Source organism: Eublepharis macularius, chromosome 13 (genome assembly GCF_028583425.1).
Source record: "Eublepharis macularius isolate TG4126 chromosome 13, MPM_Emac_v1.0, whole genome shotgun sequence".
In the NCBI taxonomy this organism is placed as follows: domain Eukaryota; kingdom Metazoa; phylum Chordata; class Lepidosauria; order Squamata; family Eublepharidae; genus Eublepharis; species Eublepharis macularius.
In genome coordinates, this window is record NC_072802.1 from 11,583,651 (window position 1) to 11,598,762 (window position 15,112).

The 15,112-nt window shown below is 47.4% G+C and overlaps 1 protein-coding gene across 1 annotated transcript in view; it reads left to right on the forward strand.

Annotated features, from left to right (window-relative positions):
- The window catches only part of TRPC5 (transient receptor potential cation channel subfamily C member 5), a 239,519-nt gene that overhangs the window by 189,854 nt on the left and 34,553 nt on the right, over positions 1-15,112 (forward strand). The window contains exon 6 of the mRNA XM_054996536.1: positions 11,648-11,843. Coding sequence (XP_054852511.1) covers positions 11,648-11,843 — 196 coding nt within the window. The remainder of the gene's footprint in view (positions 1-11,647; positions 11,844-15,112) is intronic.

Genomic DNA, 15,112 nt, shown 5'->3' on the forward strand with positions numbered 1-15,112 from the left:
TCATAAGTCCAACTTTGAAAAGATCTTCCCCTGGGACACCACCCCAAGTAGATCCTGGATGAGGGGGAGGGGGTAAGTGTTTGACATCGAGACTGCATTAATCCCTTGGTAATCCATACACAGTCTCAATCCCCCATCTTTTTTGTTACGGAACAGCACTGGGGCAGCATGAGGGGAGCTGGTGGGCTGGATAAACCCCCAAGCCAAGTTCTTATCAATAAATTTCCATAGTTCCTCTCATTCTCCTGGGCTCATAGAGTATAATTTCCCCTTTGGGAGTTTCTGACCAGGAATCAGTACAATTGCACAGTCCATGGCCCTGTGCAGGGGAAGCTCATCAGCCTCTTTTTCATCATTGGCTCAAGTCTCTGTACTCTGGAGGAATTTGCTCCTTTTCCTCCCTAGTCAATAGGGCCATGTCCCGGAGGGATGGTTCTGCTGAGCCCCACTCTGGGTTCCATTTATGTTCATGGCAACTCTCCCCAGCAAAACATAACTCCCGTCTTTGCCGCCTTACGTTTGGGTTGTGATCCCACAGCCATTGTACCCCTAACACTAGTGGGAACTTAGTGGCTGCACTCACCACAAAAGTCCGAGCTTCCCAATGACTCCCCATTCCCATTGCGGTATGTTCAGTCTCATAGCTGGAGGGGTTCCCCTTCATTCAGGAACTGTCCTTCTGTTCAAATAGAACAAGGTGCTCCAGCTTATGCACATTTAGTCCTAGTCCTGTGACTAGCATGAGAGCTATCAGGTCCCAAGTGCACTCTGAGTCAATTAAGGCTCGCACTTGGATGTGGGTTCCCCTCCTGGGGTTAACTAGTGTGATTGGCACATAAAACAGGGCTCCTCTATCTCACCTCCTCAGGTGTGGATTTTTTTTCAACCTGCTGGCAGGGCCTCTTCACAGCAGGTCGTTGGCATTTCCCACCAGCATGGGTAGGCCTTCTTCGTCCCCCGAAGGATCTCTGCTCAATGTCTCCGATTCTTCTCCCACCTTCAGCTCGGTTTCCACTTCGTTTTGATTTTTTGGAGCCTTGTGGGATGGCTTTGTTGTCGGTGCTGAGGCTTTCCGCACTGGATGGCTCTTCTCCATGGTTTCTTTTTTCCCGCTAGGGCAATCTGCTGCAAAATGGCCAGATCCTCTATACTGTAGACACAAACCCCTCTTCAAATGGATGGCCTTCTCCATCTCTGGTGAGCAGATCTTGGGAAACTTCTTCTCTGTTGCTCTTGTTTCATGAGAAGGCCTGCGAGTTCCAACATGGTGCTGCATTTTCAGGAGCTTGACCACCTGGTCTCGATTCTCTACCTCGCAGGCGAGCTGGATCCATCCTAGAAGCGTTCTGGGGTCATCTTGCACTAGGGCCTTTGCAACCAACTCCAGGTTCAGCTCCGCTTGGAAGAATTCAATGTTAATTCCCTCAGTCCAGTCCTGTACTTTGGCCACATGCTGCCTGAATTCCGCAGCATATTCACGCATGGAGCGGCTGCATTGCAGAATCCTCTTTTCACACAAGGGAATCAATAAGGTAAGTGCAGGGGGGGCTGCACTTAACCTATTGATTCCCTCTTGTGAAAAGCATGGATGCATCGTGATGTGGCCCAATGATGTCACTTCCAGGAGTGATGTTGTCATGCTGTGCTGGGAGTACGCCCAGGAGGCCTGTTCCCTGACCTTTTCGCTCCAGCTGGCCTAGTGAATGGTAGTGGGGGTCAGGGAACAGGGGATCCCCCACCCCCACTGGGCATCCTGGCATCCCTACCTCAGAGGGGCATAATGCTATAGTCTACCCTCCAAAGCAGCTATTTTTTCTTCAGAGGAGCTGATCTCTGTAGTCTGGAGATAAATTTTAATTCTGAGATATCTCCAGGCCTGCCTGCAGGTTGGCAACCCTAGCCTCAAGGCATGGGCTAAGAACCAAGGGCCTGCTCAGTTTAATGTTGTGGTTAAGAGCAGCAGAACTCTAATCTGAAGAACTGGTTTGATGCCTCACTGCCCCACTTGAAGCCAGCTGGGTGACCTTGGGTCAGTCACAACTCTTCCAGACCCACCCACCTCACAGGGTGATTGTCGTGAGGGTAATAGTAACACACTTTGTAAACCTCTCTGAGTGGGCATTAAGTTGTCCTGAAGGGCAGTATATAAATCAAATGTTGTTGTTCTTCAGTCTAGGTCCTCTTCAGTAGTTTTGAATGTGATCTGAACCCTCCACTGCCCCACCTATTTCTCCCTCAACTCTGTTGCCCTGGACCCTTTTCTCGCAGTCAAACTTGGAGGAGGAGGGTATGCCTGCAGCTGTGTGCATCCTCACGCACCCCTCAATGCACTAATTTGCTAGCAACAGAAGCTGTATGACCAAGCAAAAAAGATATGGATCAGCCAATGATGTTTCACATTAGTGGAGAGGGCCACCAGTAGTAGATAAGCATAGGAGCTAAATTAAGCCTCCCTGCATAAAAACAACAAAGAAGCTTGATTTTAAAAGTTGATTTAAATCATGGATCATTTTAAACTCTGAAGAAAATGGGCCGAGTTAATGTTTTGAATTAAATAGTGTTTCCAGTGATCTAATTTCTCTATCAAGGCCTAAGAGTATAATGCAAAGCCCCTAGCCAGGCTGTCATTTTACAGCATAGAATTTGACTCAGCCAGTAGAAGCAATTGTGAAGTTAAGTGTTTCTCTTTGGTTCTGTGTATATTCACTAAGTGTGTCAGGCTATGGATGACAGGATACAGCAGATAGACCACTGGACGATGGCATCAAGACAAAAGTTCTTGGTCAAAATGGTTTTTATTCAGAAATCAAATCCTTTCCATATACAGGTCCATAGGACTACTTAGAAGCAAGATAGACATCTAAGCAGCATGAGTAGAAGTTGACAGGATTGACATCATGTGAGAGAAACTTCTCTTTTAACATTCTAGTTTACTCTTTTCTCCCCCCTCCCAACCATAAACAATACTTTGACGCTCTCTTGGTGTGAGAACATTTCACATATTTGTGATATCATGTTGAGTTACTAGGAAGCAAGACACAGCACTGTCTGGGAATGAGCACAAGGTCAGAAACACTGGAAGCTGTTACAGTCCAACAGATAAACACCTGTAAAAGCCTGAGAAAAGAATAGTTATGACATTAGTAAAGTGATATTGAGCTATAACATAATACACTGTGATCAGCAGAACAGAATTAAAATTGGCATGGATGGGGCCCAGACATGACAAAGTGGGATGCTGCATGGCAGAAGGAGGAGATGGCAGAGCAGACATGGAAATTCAACATCCCCCTTGTTGGGTTGGCTGCGTCTGACTCTTCGAATATAAACTTAAGATCTCTTGTGTCATATTTATGATATTTTGAGGTCAAGCATTATAAGTATGACATCATAGTCTGTGTTTCAAGTGTTAGACGCTGCCAACCACACAACTTTATTTCAGCGTGTTTGATAGAGTATCGCAGGTTTCATTTTAAAGAGATGGAGTTTAGAATGCTGTAAATTTTTATTGCATGAAGATTATCATTTTTTTAACTGATTTTTAAAATGACAATGTAGCTGGCCTTTTAAAAAAAAATCAAATGATTTTAATTGTGCTTTTGAAAAATCCATGATGAAAGCAGACTCTTTTTGAGTACTGTACTAGATGCTGAGTGACAAACTAGACACTTTTATGTGCATCAATGGCTAGTAGTTAAGATGGATAGCTATTCTCTCTGGTATCATGGGTGGAAGGATGCTGTTGTAGTCATCTTGCTTGTGGGCTTCCTAGAAGCAGCTGGTTGACTGCTGCGCTGGACTAGATGGGCCTTTGACCTGGCCCAGCAGGGCTCTTCTTATGTTCACTGTGAGAAGCCAGAGGCAGCTGGTGGGTCAGAGTTGAATGCAAGAATGCAGGATCTGATCCAGCAAGGCTATCCTTTCCTTTCTTATGAGTGGGTGAAATGCAGAAATTTGATTTATGCTTAGCAGCTGCAATTCTACCTGAGTCTCTCTCCAATGCCAATGGGGGGGGGAAATGATTATTTTTAGGGGGCACTGGCTCTCCCTCCCTGGTTGCACTGATGCCACAGCCAAAACCAGCTGAGTGTTTCTGAAATGGTAGAACCTCTCTGATATGTGCTTGTTTACTTCAAACATGAACAGCAACTAATAAGAAGGAGGAGGAGGAGGAGGCTGGTTTTTTCTACATGTACTCAATATGCACACATTTTCACTCATTAGCAATCCTTACAACAACCCTGTAAGATAGGGTATACTCTGGAGCACAAGAGGCTCCGAAATATCTGGATATGAGTCCAGTGGCACCTTAGAGACCAACAAGGTTTTCAAGAGCCAGAGCTCCCTCCTTCAGACATATTATCTGAAATATCTGTGGGCTTGCAAACATAGACGCAAACCCTCTGAGAAGCAAGCGGGCTCTTCAATGGGGCGGCAGATGATCCTGCTCCAGAATTCCGAAGAGCAGCAGCAGCAAGCCGTGGTGTTGGGTTGCCAGGTCTCCTTAACCTCCTAGCGGGAGGGAGGGGGGATCTGGCACATACCTATGTGGTCTTCACACACGGGCGTGAAGCTCATGGGCACTTCCCAGGGACATGATGATGTCACTTCCAGAAGTCTCCCAGGCCAGTGCACAGTGGGTGCGCTCCCCACGAGCGCACTCTAATAATAGTAACAACAACAACATTCTAATAACAACATGCCCTTCAAGACAACTTAATGCCCATTCAGAGCAGTTTATAAAGTATGTTACTATTCTCCCCACAACAATAATCACCCTGTGAGGTGGCTGGGGCTGAGAGAGCTCCTAGAAGCTGTGACTGGCCCAAGGTCACCCAGCTGGCTTCAAGCAGAGGAGTGGGGAATCAAACATGGTTCTTCAGATTAGAGTCCTGCCACTCTTAACCACTACACCAAACTGGGCCATTAATGGCAGCATTGTGTACTATGGGCCTCCAGCATAGGTTATGGATGACTCCCCCAGTAGCTTTGGGGAGTTTCTGACCCACTGGCTATCTTTGAAAGATCTTTTCTTGAATTTCACAGACAGAATAGTTGTGACTCAGGAAGGGAAAAAAGTAACTGCCGCTTGGAGCCACCATTTTGCCGTGCTGCTGTGGGACAGTGCTGCCTGAATCCTGATGTTTCATACTGGCTAGGAAAAGCTGCTTTCATGCCTTCTGCATGGGCCCCAGCTTGTGATGAAGAGTTTATGGAAAGACATGGAGAATTATTTTACAACCAGAAGAGTTAGCTGTGTTAATCTGTAGTTGCGAAATGGTAAAGAGCCCAGTAGCACCTTTAAGACCAACCAACGTTATTGTAGCATAAGCTTTCGAGACCCACAACTCTCTTCATCAGATGCATCTGACAAACAGAGCTGTGGTTCTCGAAAGTTTATGCTACAATAAAGTTGGTTGGTCTAAAAGGTGCTACTGGTCTCTTTATTTTACAACGACTCCATGAAATGGCTTGACACAGCCTTTAAATACAAAAAAGCAAACCTAACTCACATGCACACATTCACGCACACTGGCAAAATCACGGCACAGGACAAAGTGTGAGGAGGCACAGATGGGAGGGGCAGAGGTTTGCTGGAAACAAAGGAGCAGCAGGGGGACAGCATTAGAGCGGCAGACTCAACCCTGGCAGGTGGGTCGAAGGCAGGGCACCTGCCGTGTGCTTGAAGACTTGCCTAAGCGGCTCACTCTGCCTCTTAAAAGCCGAAACAGTCATCATTAACGCCCCTGGTGCCAAGTGACATTTTACTCCTCGAATAGGCACCCAGCGGGAATGACTTGCTAAGAATGGGCAGCCTGAGAAAGAAGAAATCATATCTGTGGGCCGGTGTGATAGAACGGCGTTGCAATGGATCTGAAACCAGCCCTTTCCCCCCAGCTCTGCTTGGCGTTTGCTTCTTTTAAATCCCCCTTGATAGAAGCCAGAAGCCAGGCGGCCTCCCTTGACTCCTTTCTGGTCTTAAGCACGTCAATCAAAGCCGTCCTTTGATAAGATCTGGTTTTAAAAGGGAACAAAGCAAAGGTTCTTGTTCTTTCTCCATATAGCTTATTTACAATATGAGGTTTATTTACCATCATACAGTTTTTATTACATGCCAAGGATAGGCTCGACTGCTTTGGAAAAGAGCTATTCCATAGCACCACAGCACAGGCAGGTCCAGCTGACTCTGTGACACCCAGGAGGCTGAACCTTTCACGATTCACATTTTCAGCTGCTTTGATGGCCCGTTGGAAAAATATATTCACAAAGGACCCATGTGTCAGGACGTTAAACGTAGCCGCTCGCCCCCCCCCCCCCGCCCATGGCAACATTGTGTTTAATTCAAGGATCACATGGCCAAGTTCTAATCTCCTAGGGTGATGCATTTCGCCATATCAATTTTCAAGGACCAGGGAAATGCATCGTGCCATGAATTCAATGTGCTGCCGTCGTTTGCAAAAGCAGAAATCCAGATTGGGCATTGGATAACTGGTATAGATGGTGCTCTAGGGTGAAAGAAGAAGGACATGTAGCCCCTTGGAACATGACTCCTTTCCCTCTATTATCTTCATTTTCTTCTATAGTGAGCTTATGCAGAAGAGCTATTCCTTACAAAGATATTCTAACCTGTCTCCTGCACCCCCCACCCCATGCTACCACTGATAATCAAACAGAAGAAATTAAGGACTTCCTCCCCACAACTCCCATGGTGCCATTTTTATGTGAAGTGTTCCAAAGCTTCTAGAAAGTAGACAATACCTGGTGTTGAAAGGAAAAATGACTCACTTTGCTCTTTAGAAGGCAGTTGGGAGTTGATTTTTTCCACTGGAAGTCAAGGAGAGAGAGAGAGTCTGTGTGCCAATTAAATGCCAGCTAAGCCAGGGCCCATAAAATATTGTAGATGTGTCAAGATTCACTTGCATTGTTGCCTTTTCGTCAATCTTTCTTGATTTGCATGGCATTCTGTTTTCCCACGTGTCAGACTCATTGTGCTTAAAGTTTGTGCTTTGTGTGACATCAAAGACACCAGGAGAAAAGAACAGAGGTGGAGGAAGCCAGGATGACCACTTCCATAGCTTTCCAGAAGTATCTGGGAGAAAGAGAAAAATCATTTTTTGGTCATATCTGCTGAAAATAGGCAAGGTACAATTTGGGACAAGGGATATTGAATTCCCGGAAGGTCAGTTTCAGACCAGGCTTTTGACCCTGCTGAAATCAAGGATTTTCAACACATCCGCTATGTGCACAATCCATCCTAGCTCTGAGTTCAAGCCCGTTGCACCTGGGGAAGAGAAAGCAATGGGCAGTGACATGTACAGCTTTTCAGACTCAGTAGGAAACAACTTCGTGTCAATCCCCATTCCCTCCCTGGCAAACCCAGTTGAAGGATCTCAGAGGCCTGCCGGGTTGTCTGACATCTGGAGAGCCTTTGCCTCTCATAGTGGACCACACTGAGCTTGAAGGACAGGCTGAGTTTCAGGCACCTTCATGGACCCATTCCTAATAACAGCCTGGATGCTGTGGTGCCTGTACACCGAAGAGCCCTGTGCTACTCCCTCTACATCTGCACTCTCTAAGAGCCAGAACAGATGAGACACCTGTTGTATGGAGGACACTCGTCAGTTTCCTGAAAGGGTCCACGGGAAGTGTAGTGAGAAAGAACGTCTGCCAGCGAGAAGAGGGAGATCTCCCTCTCCGCCACCAGCTCCCCTTGCTCCCCTAAAAGCACTCCACAGCCTTCTCGCCTGCGAGGAGTAGCTGAGCCCCTCTGGTGCAGCCTCAGCAGCTTGAGGTGGAGAAAGGGAAGCAGTGGCTGCAGCTCAGCTGGGCTCAGAGGCAGCACGTGCAGCTTCCAATTGCGCCTCAGTGGCAGGAGTGCCTCATCCAGACGTGCGAGTCACGAGCCCCATGCTGGCTCCCTGTGCTTGTGCCATCCATCCTCCCGCCGCCAGAAGCCCCAGAAGAGCGAGGACAGGGCGGGAGCACTCAGTTCTTTCCCCGTTTAGCACCCATGAATCATTCTCCAGCTCCTGCTCAGCTCTCAGGTCCTCAGTGTGAGGGTGCACCACAGCAGCCACCACCTTGTCCCTGTCACCGCCCACCAGCTCCCCTTGCTCCCTCACGCTGAGGGGCTGGGAGCCAAGCAGGAGCGGGAGAATGATTACCCATTTCCACCATCTTTTCTGCATTGATTTCACATACTAATATAAGAAATGGTCGCCTTTTCCTCTGGACCCAGCATACCTAAGACAGGACATTTCCCCTGGGTTCCTTTGTTAGTACACAGTATTCCAGCCCCCACTTGGCTCCCAGCCTCTCAGTGCGAGGGCACACCCCAGCTGCTGCCACCTTGTTCCTTTTGCCACCACCAGTGTGCTCAGCTCCCTCTGGCTGCCAAGTGCATTTAGAGGAGCAAGGGGTGCAATTGGAAGCCGCGTGCACTGCCTCCAAGCCCAGCTGAGCTGCAGCAGCGACCACTCTAAGAGTCCCTATACATGTTACTAAGTACCTAGTATGTCCTGGTCTCAATTCACAAGCAGGCTGTTCTTGCTCAATGCACATGAATGCCAATTTCATAGGACCTCCCTTTGTGTGGCTGCATCTGCAAGTGACTCCAAATGGCAAAGCGCCAATTCAGCTCTGTTTTTGCTGCTCCTTTGAATTGCCAATTTGCATTTCTGTAAGGTGTGAGAAAGTGTCAAGCTCTGTATTTCAATGAATGTATGTGGGGGAAACTGGGATACTTTTAACAGTTGACAAGGAACTGATCAAACACGTAATGTGGAGCAAATTGAAGTGTGACTGTGCGATTGAGTGCATGGGAAGTTGGAGGGGGGCCATGTGAAATGAGGTTCAATTGAGTGCCCCTAGGTACTTAGTAACGTGTAGAAAGACTCTAAGCTGGGCCATGGCTTATATGTTTAAGCTTGATCTCCACAGGCCTTAAGCTCAGCTCATTGCCTGGGGATCACACCCAGATGCCTCAGCACACTTTATAGTGTGCACTAGTATATCCTAGTCAACTCAGAAGAACCTAAAGCATAGCTGTGTAAAAAGTGAAGTCCAGCATCCTGGTTGAGAATTTAGTGGTGGCTTCTTTTATTAAAAAATGGAATTTGAGCACCATGGTGTTCTGCTCCCAGGACTGGGATGCTGCTTAACTACCTGTGGTTTAACCCTCATCAACTATTCCAATGAAGCCTGTCATGTCTGTGTATAGCCGTGCCACGATTGTCTGTTTGTTATAATGGTTGTGCCACAATATGCTGAAGCTTCAGCTATGCTGCTTTGTTACTGAGTTGCTGTGTAACTCTCTCTGATCCTCTGTAATCACATTGCAGACAATCCTTCCTTAGGTCCCAGAAAGGGCCTCTCTTGTTATCTTAGAGAAATGTGTGAATCTCGGAGGTTTTCACTCCTGTTCCCAGATGCTGAGAAGTAGGCATTGTACACCTAATACAAAGTCATAAACTGAATAGGTTCTCACAGAACTCTTGTATGCTTGTGTGCCAAAACCTGTCATTTGGAGTGCGGGAAAAATCAACTATAACATAGATTGCTTGATTTGAATTGTCACTTCTGTCAAGCTCCGTGATGGAGAACAGACCTGAACAGCATAGATCCTAATAAAGCTACTACTGCTGGAACCAACGTGTGTTCACTGTGGATGGGCTTGAGGGGTTTACCTGCCAGGGAGTGACAAAGCCTGGAATGCCCTTGGAGAAACCCCTCCACAATCAGAGAGATGAGCCCCTTCTGTTGCAGAGTAGGCCAATCTCTTCCACGGGTTGAGAATATGGTTGCCAGATCCAGTTTGGGAGTTTCCTGGAGATTTGGGGGGTGGATCTTGGAGAGGGTGAGGTTTGAGGAGGGGAGAAGCCTCAGTGGGGTATAATGCCATAGAGTTCATCCTTCAGAGCAGCCATTTTCTCCAGGGGAACTGGTCTCTGTTGCCTCAAGATCAGTTGCAATTCCAGATGATCTCCCGCTACCACCTGGAGGCTCACAACCCATCACTTCCAGAAGGGACATTCATCACACCAGTGGGGAGCGCTCTGGCCTAGGAGGCTTCTTGCCTCCTGGGTCCATTCCCTAGGGCCTTTTCCCCCTGCTGGCCAGCTGACTGACAGTGGGGGGCAGAGGCTGGGACTCGAGAGTGAAGACTAGGCAAGTGAGAGTGCAAATGTGGCTGTGCCAGCTCTTGTTTGCCAACACCATGGTAGCAACAACAGGGTTGGGAAACTCCAGGATATTTCAGGGAGGAGCCCAAGGAGGGCCGGGTTTGGGGAAGGGAAGGAGTCCAGCAAGGTATAAAGCCATGGAGTCCACCTTCCAAAGCGACCATTTTCTCCAGGGAAACTGATCTCTGTAGTCTGGAGATCAGTTGAAATTCTGGGAGATCTCTAGGGCCCACTTGGAGGTTGGCAACCCTAGGCAATGGACTGCAGTCAACAGCAAGCTCACTGCTAGGACAAGGGCCTTGGCATGAGCTAATTAATTATGGTAGCCAAACTCTAGGAGGGTCCTGGAGTTCTCCAGGAATTGCAACTGAACTTTAAATTATGGAGATCAATTCCACTGGAGAAAACGGCTGCTTTGGAGGGTGGAGTTTATGGCATGATATCTCTGCTGAGCTCCTTCCCCTCCCCAAATTCTACCCTCCCCAGTTTGCACCACCCAATGTCTAGGAATTTCCCAACCCAAGGTTGGCAACACTACCAACATTACCAACCATAAAAGGAGTCCATTTTTGCTGGATCATGGGATCATCCAATTGCAAGGACTCGCATATGAGCCCCTTGATTCTCTGCAGAAGTCAGGGTCACAGATCACTTAATTCAGAGCAGGGCTGAAATCCTCTGCCTGCCACAAATTCAGAGCCCCACTTTGATAAGCCGTATGCTGCCGCTGCAAGCACCCAGGGACCACAAGATAAGTCTCAGGAGGAGCCAGGAAAGAGTTGCACATAAGCTGTCCTCATCACAATGGGCAGAGGGGGGCCCAAGTGTCAGGATGGGAAGGAGGGGCCTCCATTGTCATCTGCCCTGGTGCGCTGTGAAGCATCTAATGGCTTTCCAGAGGCAATTGCTTTGGTAACTAGAATGCTTTTCAACAGCTCTTTGTTTCTGTTGTTTACTAACATTTAACTATGATGGTAAAATGGAACCTCCATGTTCAGAATACCAGTGGGGTAGACAGAGCCTTTGGCCTCTTCTCTGGGGGAACAGAGACTGTGATGACAGAATCATACAATGGTGCAACGTCACTTCCAGCCACATAGCCCAAAATGATGTCACAAAGCCACAGAATGCTCTAGGAACTTCCCAAATCACTACGGTTTTTACCAGAGATTGGGGGACACCTAGAGCATCACCTGATATCATGACATCACTTCCAGTCATCCAGCCATAAGTGACATCAGTGTTGCCGACACTGATTCCCTCTCTCCCCAGCAGAGGGCAGAAGGATCAGCAGAGACCTGGCAGCCATAGAAACAGAAAGGTAGACAAGACGAATCTTTGATCTGATTCAATATGGCTGTTGTTGAGTTCCTAAATTTTTTCAATATTGTAATTTTACTGGTCAAGTGATGTGCTTTTTCACCCTGCCCCCTTTCAGCTATTAAAGAGCCATTTGTCTTTTGCAGGCTCTTTGAAACTCTACAGTCTCTCTTCTGGTCTGTGTTTGGTCTGTTGAATCTCTATGTCACAAACGTGAAAGCCAGACACGAATTCACTGAGTTTGTTGGGGCAACCATGTTTGGCACTTACAACGTCATCTCCTTGGTGGTCTTGCTGAACATGCTCATTGCGATGATGAACAACTCCTACCAGCTTATAGCAGTAAGTTAACCAATGGGCTTTCCCCCCTAGATTCTATGGAAAGATGCATTTTGTTTGCTCTTTGTGTTTGTGTGTGTGCATACACGCACGCACATGTGCATGCGCACACACACATGTAAAAGTTTCTATCAGGCATTCAGGCCAGCAGGCTCATCAGAAGTAACTGAGGTGGGTTGCTGGGAGTCTAGATGTGCAGAAGTAGAAGCAGGTGAATTCTGCCAGCTGCAAGTTGTCCAAACTTAAGGAAGGCTGATTGACTTTTAATATACTTCAACAACAGGAGACCGGTTATCCAGCTCCACCTCAGAGCTAAACTACACGAGATGCCCAACATGTTGGGTTCCCGCAAGTTCACCTGGGAAGTATAGTTGGACCAGCAGCAGCAGGGACAGAAGGGTGGGAGGGAAAGAGTCAGCTAGGGGAGCCCGAAGAGAGCTGAGCCCAAAGCTGACAGGTGGCTAGCAGAGGCTGAGAGAGCTGCTGAGGCTGCCACTGCTAGACTCAACCATCCCTTCTCCCCTCTATATGAGGAGGGATGGCTGAGTCTAGTGGTTGTGTCAGCAGTGGCAGCCTCAGCAGTTCCTTCTGTCACTGCTAGCCACCTGTCAGCTTTAGGCTCAGCTCTCTTCGGGCTCCCCTCGCTGATTCTTTCCCTCCTGTCCTTCTGGCCCTGCTGCTGCTGCTGGCCTGACTACACTTCCTAGGTAAACTTGTGGAAACCTGACACGTGTCAGGCATCTCGTGTAGTTTAGCTCTCACTTTCCAGGTCAGGAGGCTCATAGACTGCTGTGTCAAACTGCTGACAGCAATAGCCTACAGTTCCCTCCTCTAACCAGCAGTCATGGTGGCTCAGGGAACAAAGACCCAGTGCCTGATGGGGGAGGGCACTTCTGGTATAGGCCTTGCAGTGCCTGACAGATTTTTTGCCACAATGTGTGTGTGTGTGTGTGTGTGTGTGTGTGTGTGTGTGTGTGTGTGTTCTCATGCAGTGTGCTGGAATTCATAACTGAACTACTGTGTTTGAGGATGATATTCTACTAGATGCTTGCACATCTTCATTGCAAATAAATATGGCTGAACTAGAAAAGACAATGCAGAGAGCATCCCTGTAAAGTAGAGGAGCCCAGCTTGGCAAACAAAACGATTATCACTCCAAAATGCCTAGGAGCTGTAGAAATGTGAACAGAGAAATGCTTTGCCTGCAGCTAAGTGATGTCCAACCAGATGTGCATACCTGTGCTCTGAATGATTCAGTTATCCACCTTTCCCCTCCCACATGCTTCAGGAAGACTGTTGAATTCTTTTCAGTTAAAAATGTCTCATTATTTATACATTTGTGTATTCATTAATCACCTTATTAATGGAAAAAATGGATTTTTTTTCCTTCGCAAAACCATTTGGGGATTGGATGATTGTTTCTTGGTGACATCATGGTGTTTCAGCCAATCAGCACCTTGCACAGCCAGCACTGGCTGCAACCTTGCAGACTAGGTTTTATTTTGTTTTTCCAGAGAGGCAGCCATATGTTTGAAGCAAATAGAGGGAGGTATTTCTAACCCAGACCCACTGCCCTCTACAGGTGGCATCTATCTATCTAGCCATACTATGTTTTTCTAGTATCAAAACTCTCCAATCTCTTATCAAACTGGTGCAGTTTTGGCTAAGAGGCTATTCTGTGACCCAGGAAACTCCAATTTCTAGGGAGTCTCATGCAACCCACTAAGCCCCAGCCTGCAATTTACAACATTTCACAGAGCCCTACCTTACAGGATTGTTGTAAGGATTTGCTAAGATAACAAAAACACTTTGTATATTCAGTAAATACTCCATGTCATTTGTGTTGTTTTGTGAATTTCTAGAATGACTGGCTTTTTCCAGTACTCCAGTTGGTCTTTCAGGACACAGTCCCTAGGAAGATCTCCTGCAAAAATCCCACTCAAACTGAAATTTTGCAAGAGCTTAATGTGATGAGTTCTTCCCTAAAGTGCAGTACCTGTTTTAGTAGTAAGCTGTTAGCTTGGCTGCCCAGATGCAGGACTGAGGGAGGCAGCCAGTGCTGTCTCTGACATTGGGCATTTGGCAGGACTTCTGGAACTGAAAAGACAAACGACTCCCTTTTCCCTCCCTCTCTCTCTCCATGTATCACAGAATCACAGAGTTGGAAGGGGCCATACAGACCTTCTAGTTCAACCCCCTGCCCAATGCAGGATGAGCCTAAAGCATCCCTGATAAAGATTCATCCAGCCTCTTCTTGAAAACTGCCAGTGAAGGGGAGCTCACCACCTCCCTAGGCAGCAGATTCCACCTTTGAACTACTCTGACCGTGAAACAGTTTTTCCTAATAACCAGCCTGTACCTTTGTGCATGTAGTTTAAGCCCATTGCTTCCGGTCCTACCCTCTGCTGCCAACTGGAACAGCTCTTTGCCCTCCTCCAAATGACAGCCTTTCAAATATTTAAAGAGAGTAATCATGTCCCCCCTCAACCTCCTCTTCTCCAAACTAAACATTCCCAAGGCCCTCAGCCTTTCCTCGTAGGGCTCAGTCTCCAGACCCCTGATCATCCTCATCGCTCTCCTCTGCACCCTCTCGATTTTGGCCACATCCTTTTTGAAGTGAGGCCTCCAGAACTGCACACAGTACTCCAGGTGCAGCCTGACCAAGGCAGTATAGAGAGGGGCTATGACCTCCTGCGATTTCGACGCTATGGCCCCTTTGATACAACCCAGGATTGAATTAGCCTTTTTTGCCACCACATCACACTGACTGCTCATATTCAGTTTACAGTCCACTCTTACTCCAAGATCTCTTTCACATATACTACTGCCCAGAAGTGTATCCCCCATCCTGTATTTGTGCTTCCCATTTTTGTGGCCCAGATGTAATACTGTGCACTTATCTAAGTTGAATTGCATCCTGTTCACAACCACCCACTTCTCCAGAGTATTCAGGTCTTGTTGAATTTTAACTCTATCTTCTTGGGTGTTTCCCACTCCCAATTTGGTATCATCAGCAAATTTAATGAGTAGCCTGTTTACTCCTTCATCCAGATCATTGATAAAAACATTGAAAGGTACTGGGACCAAAACCGAGCCCTGTGGCACCCCACTGGACATCTCCCTCCAATATGATGAAATGCCGTTGACCACCACTCTTTGGGTGCGGTCCTCTAACCAGTTCCCTATCCACTGAACTGTCCTATAGTCCAGTCCACAGTCTTCCAGTTTGCCCATCAGAATGTCATGGGGGACCTTGTCAAAAGCTTTACTGA